Below are 11804 nucleotides of genomic sequence, written 5' to 3' on the forward strand. Positions count from 1 at the left end.
TATCAATACAATTATCAAAATTCAACTTACAAAACGGATTTGCATCGTTACAGCGAACGACGGGGAAAAAATATCCTAATTTCCTAATATTTACTAACTAAAGGTTCATAAAAATCGATTTTGAAATGGGTCGTTAACCGATTCATTTTTTAAGATAAAATCATCAACCTCACTTGCATCACAAAGTTTGCATCCATATAGATATGATGTATGGTCTATCACTTTGCACACTTTGGGTGTGTTCCGCATGGAGTGGTTAAAGCGTTTGAGAGCTTCTAGCTTTTAGCATTTGACAAAATATTTTGTTTTGAACAAAAAGTATTGTTTGACAATACAAGCTTCTAGCGTTTAGGTTAAACAAAACGCTCTAAATCTAAAAGCTACCTCACGTAGCGTTTAACAAAATGCTACCAAATACTTGTTAACCTTTATTCGTTACCGACTAGTTTTGCCAAACACACCATTTATAAAATATTAATTCGTTTTTACATGTTATCTATCTCACACAAAATTGGTATACACAATTTTTTTTCCCTATATTACATTTATTAACAAAATCTCACAAAATCTAATAATAATACCCAATTGTCAGAAACATGCTTAACAATTGCTCTCACCAAACTTCTCCTATAGCGTTGTCTACCATGACAACATGATTGACCCTCATTATCCATCACACAATATCTTACTCCAAAATATAAACCAAGATACTAACTTTATGTATAAGAATATAAGATATACGGCTCCTATTTAAAACCATTACTAGTATTAAATAATCAAAAGTTATAAAAATATAAACCAAGATACTAACTTTATGTATAAGAATATAAGATATACGTCTCCTATTTAAAACCATTATTAAATAATCAAAAGTTATGTTGATCGGTTAGAACATCTAACATTTATTATTTATTGTATCGATAATGAAAATGTTTTACACAAATTAACCATGCTAAAACACGTAAAATTTATTATTTATTGTATCTTGAACTCACATATAACTACTCAACAATTTGTATTATATTACCTTGTATAAGTTATGTGGGCACACACAAAGCATGAAACTGAGAAGGAAATAATTTTGTATGATGGCATAGGGTCAAAGAGTGGAATACATAACATGTTCATTAGGTTCCTCCCATTGGCATCTATAAATACATAACTTTGTTTCTCTATCATCACTCTCACCTCATATCATCGGATCTTTCATATCAATTTATCATCTTTGTATGTGGAAGAAGTCCATGAAGCTCAGGAGGGATAGCATCCAAAACAAATCTTTTACTAAATAAATTGTTTTCGACGCTATCCATCCTAAGCATCATAGATTTTCCATATTGTGCATTCCACCTGATCGGTTCCCAACACGTATATTTTGAATCAGTTAGCATTGTTGAATGTCTTGTAGATTCGTTGAATGATCTTTGAACAAATCAAAAGCTTCTAAACGGTTAAGGAACTCTAGATTCTTTGAACCATTAAGATATTTGAACCATTTAAATACTAAATGGTTAAGTTTTATGGTTATGCTTGTATGGTAGATTCACATTGTCATGCTTATCGATAGATTCACATTTTTATTACATATGAAACTAGTGGTTTACATAATTGATGTACTAGTTTCATATGTAATGAATAATTAAGAGGATATGTTGAAAAAACATTCAAACTGAATGATGTTTTATTGTTACGAAAAGAATCAACGAATTCAATGTATCTACACACTTTATAACTTATACAATCAATCATATACGTATATATCTTACAAAAGAATAATTTAGCTTCTTGTCCATAATCTCTATCCTTCATTCACTTTTTGATGCAACTCCGGCGACCTCCACAGCAGCATCATCAGAAGTCTGACCAACCTCCGGTTTAATCTCCTCAAGCTTTTCAAGAACTTGTTTTGCTTCCGGCCTTTCCTCCGGCGAAGGATCCACACAGTGCATAGCCAATTTCAAAGTACTCAACAACTCATCACCACCAACATTCGCCGGATCCCCCATAAGTTCCAAATCAAAAACTTCATTCGTCCACTCTTCCTTCACAATCGACGCCACCCACTGAGGCAAATCCAGTCCATCTGTTGCTTCGCTGGGAGATTTTCCGGTCAAGATCTCCAACATAATCACACCCAAACTGTACACATCGGTTTTCGTGTTTGATTTCTTCAGCTTTGAAAGCTCCGGCGCTCTGTAACCTAGGGTTCCGGCGGTTGCAATCACGTTTGTGTTGGCTGCGTTTGTCATCAATCTCGATAAACCCACATCTGCAATTGCGGGGTTTGTCTGTTCATCGAGTAACACGTTGCTTGAAGTTAGGTTTCCATGGATTATATTCTCTTGGCTATGGAGGAACACAAGACCTTTTGTTATACCCACGATTATGTTCAATCTTGTTGACCAGTTTATCACACTTTCAGGCCCACGAGCTGTAACAATAGATTCAAAAATAAACTTCGATCAGAAGATATTCATCATGATTGTCACAATTTGGATTAAAGGTTATATAAATAAGCAAACATACCATGAAGGAAGGAAGCAAGACTGCCACGTGGCATGTAATCAAACACAAGAAGCTTCTCTCCTTTAGGTCCCATATAATATGCTCTAAGGGCCAAAACATTCGCATGTCGAATCTTTCCAAGCTCAGAAACTTCACTCTCAAATTCTTTCTGTGCTTTGGTGACTTTTTCTCTTAATCTTTTAACAGCAACCATATTACCATCTTCTAATGTGGCCTTATAAGATGTTCCATATGTACTCTTTCCCATTATTTCAGCAGTTGCACATAACAAATCATCAGCAGTGAACACAAAAGCGCCTGAAAAATGGACCAGTTTACCCCCGGTTTCTCCTGTTTCAACTACTTCACCCCCGGATGGAACTGTTACTGGCATTGAAATGTCGGTTTTGCCCTTCTTGGATTTGGATCTTGCTGCTTTCTTTCGGATTAGGCAACAGAGAAGTGAGCAGCATAAGAGAAGCAAAACAAGCAAAAGGGCTCCTGCTGCTATGAGGATGATATCTTTTGTGCTAAGTTTTCGGCCTTTTTTGTTTTTGTTTGAAGGAAGAACAAGTGGAGAAGATGGAGAAGGTGAAATGGTGGAAGAAGGGCATTGTGTGGAAATGCTGTATCCACATAACTGGAGATTACCCACGAAAGAACTTGAATTGAATTTCTTTGAAAGTGAAGAAGGAACAGCCCCGGAAAGAGAGTTGTAAGAAAGATTCAAAGAATCAAGTTTCTTTAAATTATCAACGGATTTAGGGATTTCGCCATTGAAATTGTTGTGGGATAAGCTGAGTTTGGTGAGAAAAGAAAGGTTTCCAATGGTATCAGGGATTGGACCATTCAATCTGTTGTTATCCAATATCAGAACCGAAAGATTAGAAGAAGGAAAAGAAGGAAAGCTTCCATTAATGGCGTTGTTTGACAAATCCAAGATTTGAAGCTTAGAGAGATTAGCAAGTGCATTTGGTATAATCCCATCAATGTGATTATGGCCAAGATTAATCTTTTCGAGATCACCCATCTTACTCAATGAAGTTGGAATCTTTCCGGTGAGAAAATTATGATCGAGAGTCAAAGATGTGAGTTGACCAGAGCTCCAGGCTTCAGGAATGGAACCAGAGAGATTGTTGTGTTCGAGAGCTAGGAATGTGAGTGAAGGCAAAAGGGTAAAACTTGAAGGTATGGAGCCAGAAAAGGCATTGTAACTGAGGTTAAATCTGTAAATTTTACTCGAATTCGAGAAAATATGAGGGATGCTACCATTGAGCTTATTGTTGCTCAAATCGAGATTCTGCAACGATGGTGATCGAGCAATAGATTGTGGGATTGAACCTGAAAGCCGATTGTTGAAGAGATAAACGCCTCGTAGATTTGGTAATAGCCATAGAGATTGCGGAATAGGGCCTGTTAATAAGTTGTCATGGAGGCTGATTCTTCGGAGTGATTGGAGATTTCCCAGTTTTGACGAGATCGTGCCGCCTAATCCCTTCCATGGAAGCTGTATCGCGATGACTTGACCTTGATCACACTTGATGCCTACCCATCCACCTGAACAAACGCCATTTCTGTCTTTCCAGGTCCTCAAGACTCCTCTGAAATCAACGAGATCTTGTTTGATGGATTGGAGAGCTGAATAATCTGAAAGTGTGACGGCTACCACTTCATCGGACGACTTACCTGAAACGAGATGAGAAGAGAGAATAAGAAGAGTAAGCAAAAAGAGTGCACTAATGTTGGCTGAATTCCTGTTGAAACAAACGGATTTTAGCTCGTTTATGTAGTCCAAGTGTTTGCGAAAATGACTCAATGAGCCCTTTCGAGTTTCCATGCAGAGAAACATCGAAAATCAGAAAACAAACACTTGGTAAAATCAAAACCAAAATCTATTCCTTATTTGAAAATGTTTCCTTTTTTCTTCAGATTGATACTAAAATAGATTGATAAAAAAAAATTGGGTATTAATGACTAAAAAGATGAACGCAATTCTCTTCGATTCGTGATAAATCAAACTATTTTAGATATCGATCTTCCAAACCCAGATAAGAAACAGAGAGAGAAGGTGAGAGAGAATTGATGAAAAACTGAGCAACGAAAGAGGTGGATATTTAATAGAGAGAGTGTAGGTGAAAGAGGTGATGCGAGTATTATTTTAGGGTTTTAGAGGAGATCGAAGACAAAAGGGGCAGAAGATGCCATTTTCAGAAGAAGTCCTGGGTTTACGTTGAGGGTAGAAGGGGGCAACGGCTAGTGAGAAATTATGGTCGCACCGCACATGCACCATATACAGATGCTTTGACCGTCTCCAACGGCTATATTCTTTGTAGCCCTCACTCACGTTATGCCTTTGTTCTTCAACTTGTAGTCTTGTACCCCTTATCAATCATTTTCATAAAAAAGTGTAATGTTTTTATCAAAATCTACATAAATTGATATTTAATTCTACTTCATATATCCGTTTCTTTTTTCCAATTAAATCTACTTTTTTTTAGTTATAAAATAAAACAAATCCAAGAAATGTATCAAATTTTGTTGTGAATATAACTTATTTGGTTGCATCAAAAGATGTCGATCATATTTGAGGTACACAAAAAACCGGTTTGAAGCTAATAGTCTTTTTAGATAAGACAAGGACCAAACACACAACAAAATAAACAGTATAGACCATCCGAGTTAAAAAAAAATAAGTTAGGGACCAAAAACATAAATTCCACCAAACCCACAAAGGTCATCCGTGTAATTTACTCTTACTTTTTGTTTTGTTTATATTTGGGTAACTATTTTTTTTGGACACATCTAGGTAACGAACTTGTTGAAAGTGTTCGCATCTAGGATGTAACCTGCTACAACCGGTTATAATGGTCATATGTGAACACTTCCAACAAGTTTGTTACCTAGATGTGTAAAAAAAAATAGTTACCTAGATGTGAACTTTCTGAAAAGTTAATTACCCTCACAAGTCATTTTCCCAAAAGTTTTACAGGTTTCCTAATTCGAATTTCCACCCTTTTGTATTATTATCCATTATGTCACATAAACACTTTTTATAAAAATTAAAATTAGAAAAACACTGTATTGAATCATAGGATTACATTATGAATGAAAACTCGCTTACTTGTAATAAATACACTCTCTGGTTTTTTCTTTTTACTTAAAAATTTACCAGAATTTCTTGTGAGTTAATATATATATATATATATATATATATATATATATATATATATATATATATATATATATATATATATATATATATAAAGCTAACATATTTTTTCTTAAATCTCATGCATTTAAAACCTCCATAAAAATTTGCCAACACCTCATCCATTTGAAACCCCCACACCTTTTCACCTTCAAAGTAATTAATCACACATAATCTCATTCTAAGAAAATCACACACTCTATAAGTTCAACACCTCATGCATTTGAAACTCCCACACCCTTTCACCTTCATTATATATGTAGTTATATTAGTACATTTTGCTTACAAAAGTCGTTATTTGGTTGAAAATTTTATGATTCAAAAGTTTTCATATAGTTGAAGCATTTACGATCCAAATATGATGATTTGAAGAAAAGAGTTATGTCGCATCGATGGTAATTGTAATACGGAGTATGATTTTTTTTCTTTCAACCAAAACAAATGAAGCTTTTCTATTATTTCTTTATATTCAATTTCTCATTTGATCTTTATATGTGATTTGTATGTATTACTCAATCTTGAATGTAACTCTCCAAACATCAATGTTTTGCTTGGAAGATCTTTCTCATTCTTTTTTTTTTCAAGAAAAACATTTTGATTGTAGGTTAGTGAAGAATTGACATCAAGTTTCTATGGTTGAATGATGTTAAATAAATAAAGAAGATTCAGAAAATGGATATAAGTTTTTTTTTTGTTTGAGCAAAGTAGACGAATTTTAGTTTTTTCTTTTGATTTAAACGTATATTTTTGTAACATTTTTATTTATATATTAAACCACCTAATGTTCTTATTTATTTGATTGTAGTTTTTCTATTTTGATTATGTTTATTTTCTATTATTTTTTGTTGGGTTATCCTATACAACATATTTACAAGACAATATTTAAAAGGTAATATAATTTTTAACATTTGATATGTAATTATGATGACTTATCATGATATGTTCTTCATATGAAAGTAATTTATCCATATTAGTACGACAAAAATTACATCTAACATTTACAAAAATATATATATTATATGTTATTTGTTTAACATATATATGCACTTATGTATGTTATAAATTTATAATTAAATATCTTTATGTTTAATAATTGAAGGGATTAAAATGATGCAGCAAAACCAATAATAATAATAATAATAATAATAATAATAATAATAATAATAATAATAATAATAATAATAACAACAACAATAATAATAAATACACATTTTTAAGTACCGTATTCATTTGAAACTCACACTACAACTCAAGAGTTTTCTAATTTATGTATATTTATTAGTTACAACTCAAGAGTTTTTAACTTATGATTATTAATCACTAATAACTTTTTATTTTCCTTTCTTTTATAAGGTTGTAAAGTTTTGCTCATTAAAAACATTAATGTATTTGAAGAGACTTGTGATTTAAATATGAAAAGTTAATATAAATGTTATAATAAATGTTTTAGTGTTTTTATGTTATTAAAAGTTGTAGTGTTTATTTTTCATATTTTTTTATTATTCGTTGTATATATATCTTTTTTAATATAAATGTTATAATCAAGGTTGTCAAGATCGGTATCCTACCTAGGATCGATTTTGGGTTTGCAAAATCGGGATCGTAAGATCGGGATCGAGATCCTAAGATCCCACAAAATAGAATATAATTTTAATTTATAATATTTAATCATGAAAACTATTTCAAACATTTAGTTTTTCGTTCAAAAGTTATAAAAACTTCAAAATATTAGTCATAAGTCACAATAAAAAATGATAAATGGTAGATTGGTAAAGGATAAAAGGCATAAAGTGGTAAAAAAAAATTCATTTGCAAAAAAAAAATCAAAGGAAGGTAGGATTGGATCGGATCTCGATCCTACGATCCTACCTACGATCTTACGATCTTACCTGCGATCCTACCCCAAATACGATCCTTTTACGATTCGGATCGTTTTTCATACCTAGGATCGTTTTTCGGATCTATATATAACGGGTAACAAAATGTATGAACAAAAATATTAACTACAACTTTTAGTAACATAAAAATACAAAAACATCTATTGTAAGTTATAATAGATGTTTTTGTATTTTTATGTTACTAAAAGTTGTAGTTAATATTTTTGTTCATACATTTTGTTACCCGTTATATATAGATTATCATACATTTGATATATAATTTATACAATTTTAAACGGTTTATAAAATTATCAAATAATTGTATATATCACAATGACTTACAAATTAAAACTACAATCATCATATCATACTATATTATAAAGGAAACATTTTTTATTTCACCACATTCATTTGAAACTCCAAACTTTTCATATTTGAATACAATATACTTAATTTATTAACTTAAATACGTTTTTAGTTGTAAACATTATCATAAATGGAAGAATTTGTGACTTATCCATATGATATACTTAATTTTTAACTTCAATATATAGTTAAATAAATAACCTACATTAATATATCAAATAAGCTTAAATTTTAGTGTAAAATTTAAAACCTAAAGTAAAATATCAAATAATGTTTAAAAAAATTCAATATATATTTTTTAACATAGTTAAAAGGAAAACATTAAATATAATAATAATAAAAGAACCTAAATTGATGAATTGAATTAACTAGAAGGTGTTTGAAAACTATATTCTAACAATATATTTTTAACCTGTGCTGCGCAACATACGAGAATTCGTCTAGTGTGTGTGTGTGTGTATATATATATATATATATATATATATATATATTCCTATTCTAATAAATGAATAGATTTATTCTCCTATTGACAAGTGTCATACTATTAAAACTGTTCATTAATAACTATATGTAACATATCATGTCACTTGTTAAATTATTAATTATCAATTTCAAATTTTAAATTTCAACTTTAATTATATTAAATTAATAATTGATTCTTCATTTTAAATTTTAAATTTTAAAATTTTTCATTTTAATTATATTAAATTAATAACATTAAGTTAAAAAATAAAATAAAACCAATATTGATTATAAGGTGATATAACTTCACATATTTATTTGAATCAACAATTATAATTCTATATAACTAAAATAATATATCTTAAGTAATAATTTATTGAAAATAATTGAAGACTATTATGACGATAAAAAATTAATCCAGTTTTGAAAATGATCCAAATCGAAAAAAGTTAGGTTTGTGTAGCACCAGATCATATTCGTTTGTGAATTCTGAGTTAGATTCAAATGTTTTCAGTATCTATTGTGTGCATGTATGATTGATTCTGGACCAATCATTTTAGTTATTTTAAGAAAATAATTAATGCATATTACATGTTGAAGATGTAATTAATATACATTATATCTTCAACATGTAATATGCATTAATTATTATCTTAAAATAACTAAAATGATTGGTCCAGAATCAATCATACATGTACACAATAGATAATGAAAACAAAATAACCTAATCCTGTGAATTTTGTCTTCTTGTATATGTTTATGAAAACAATGATGAATAGTTTTTGTCGGGTGTTGAATTTTTTTAGAGAAAAATGCCAAATAGTCCATGTGGTTTTACTAACTTTTGTGAAATACGTTGAAATAACTTCAAACTTACAAAAAAAATGTACTTTTGGAAAGGCTTCTTTATGGATTTGGTTTATGTCAAACTTAATAAATAAAAACTATTTAACCATTGATATAATAATTACATGTATGCTCGACAATTGCGTATGAATACAAATATTTGGTAACGAATATTGACATATCATATAACAACATGAAAAAATTAGATATAATCTAAATATGCATAATTAATTATAAATATATCATCATAATACATATCATATAACAACATGAAAACATTAGATATAATCTAAATATACACAATTAATTATAAATATATCTATCACAATACATATCATCTATCAATTATAGTTATCATCATAAAATCAAACAAAATATCATAATAACCTATTTTATACTAATAGTATCAACATGTTGATTTAACCAACATCAACAACACATCCAATAGTATCTATGTATTATATATGAACCATATTTTTTCGAAAGAGATGGGCCTTATAATGTTAAAACACAAGAAAACATGTTTACATGAATTAGCTCAACATCTAAAATACAATAGAAAAATACGACATACCAATAATATGACAAATATTACTAAAGAGAAAGAAATGTGTTGTGGTTTTTTTATTTATCTTCGAGACTTTCGTCAGATGTAAAGAGAAATAGAATTTAAAGATTTTATCAGATATACATATGTGGTTAATATCATTTTAGATAAATATTTATCTTACATCGTATACGATGACCCCTCCTACACACATACTAATTACATTTCAACTACTACCTTCGTCCCATATTCATGTGAGTTATATCACTATAATATGTGTGGCAGTATATGTCCTTTATATGCTAGAATGTGAGGACTATTGGAATAGAGTTACATAAATAGACTAATATACCTGGATTTTTTTGAAACAACTAAGTAGGATAGATAAGAGTAAGTGTAACTTACTCGATTTGAGGAGGTCCAAATAGTTGTGAGCAGAACTTCAATGTCTACTTCCTTTCCTTAGTTATCCTTCCGAATTTTCCAGAGCTTCGATAACTAGATTATAGAACGAGAAGTCGAATCACGATACATCAAAATCTCAAGAGGGAGAGAGAGAGAGAGAGAGAGTTAGAAGAATTGGTGGGAAGAAATGAGGAGGTGTGACCCTCCTTTTATGGGGAGGTTTTTGCCTCGCAATGTTGGATGTGTGGAGTCAGATGCATTTAATAAAATACGCCGCAACAATAGAGGTGTGATGTGACTTCCACGTCACAATATTATCATGTCATTTATTTGGTAACATACTAGATTGATGATAACAGTCATTTGGTTGATATTGCAACAAAACTGTAAATATAGTGACATAATTGAGAAAAAAACACAGTGTCAAAATCACAATTTTGGTAAACATAGTGACTCTATTGCAATTCAGAAAAAGTGGTTACCGGAAAAACAAGTAAAACCGATCATTTTGGTTGATATTACAACAAAATTTTAAATATAGTGACAAAATTGCAGGAAAAAAAAATTTGATGTCAAAATCATAATTTTATGATAATACTAGGCGAATATCCGCGCATTGCGCAGAAACACCTATATAGTTGAAGTCGTTACAAATATATATATATATATATATATATATATATATATATATAACAATAATGTTGGTATTAAATTTGATATAATAATTTGTATACTAAATTGATATAATATATTGATTATTTTGAATTATATGATAATATATACATCTATTATAACTGCATTATCTCAATCGTTTGAATGACTTCTACTCGCGAGTTACACATAAAAAAAATATAATATAAGGTTTAATGTTATTTATAGTTATTGCTATTGTTAATAAAGTTTTTAAAATTTATTTGCTTAATGTTTTAATTTCTATCATTATAATTATTTAAAACATCAAATATTGTTTTTTGATTTTAAAGGTAACAATATAATCATTTATATATAGTTATTTTTAACTATTGTTATTGTAAGTTATTTTAAGCTACTTATTTGAAAACTTTTAATGATTATAAAAATATCTTTAGGAAATATTTTAGTTAAATTGATGCTGATATCCTTTGCTTCGAAAAAGCCATCCGTCTCAACCTTCCCTCTGGTCAGACTCTCATGATCTATGGAGATAAGCTTAGCTCCAATCTTCGTATCATTTCCTGCATCGAAGCTCAAAAGCTTCTGCGGGAGGAGTGCCAAGCATTCCTAGCCCATGTCATTAACGTGAAACAGGATGTTAAAGACCTCGCGAGCATCCCCGAAGTCTGTAATTTTCTTGATGTCTTTCCCGAAGAGCTTCCAGGAATTCCTCCCGAACGTCAAGTTGAGTTTCGTATTGACCTAATTCCTGGAGCTACCCCCGTAGCCAAGTCTCCATATCGCTTAGCTCCAGCAGAAATGCAGGAGTTATCCAACCAACTCAACAAGTTACTCAGCAAAGGATTCATCAGACCAAGTTCCTCACCCTGGGGAGCTCCGGTTTTGTTTGTGAAGAAGAAAGATGGATCCTTCCGAATGTGCATCGACTATTGCG

The 11804-nt window shown here is 30.5% G+C and overlaps 1 protein-coding gene across 1 annotated transcript; it reads right to left on the minus strand.

Annotated features, from left to right (window-relative positions):
* Positions 1 to 1652: 1652 nt before the first annotated feature.
* LOC145054809 (putative leucine-rich repeat receptor-like protein kinase IMK3) lies at positions 1653 to 4769 on the minus strand. Its single transcript, XM_079003069.1, has 2 exons — positions 2527 to 4769; positions 1653 to 2431 (listed from the first exon to the last, which is right to left on the minus strand). Exons 1-2 carry the CDS (start codon positions 4352 to 4354, stop codon positions 1806 to 1808), a joined length of 2454 nt encoding a protein of 817 aa, XP_078859195.1. The 5' UTR covers positions 4355 to 4769; the 3' UTR covers positions 1653 to 1805.
* Positions 4770 to 11804: the final 7035 nt, after the last annotated feature.

This window comes from Lactuca serriola, chromosome 5 (genome assembly GCF_051521515.1).
Source record: "Lactuca serriola cultivar US96UC23 chromosome 5, Lser_US96UC23_V15, whole genome shotgun sequence".
Classification (NCBI taxonomy): Eukaryota; Viridiplantae; Streptophyta; class Magnoliopsida; order Asterales; family Asteraceae; genus Lactuca; species Lactuca serriola.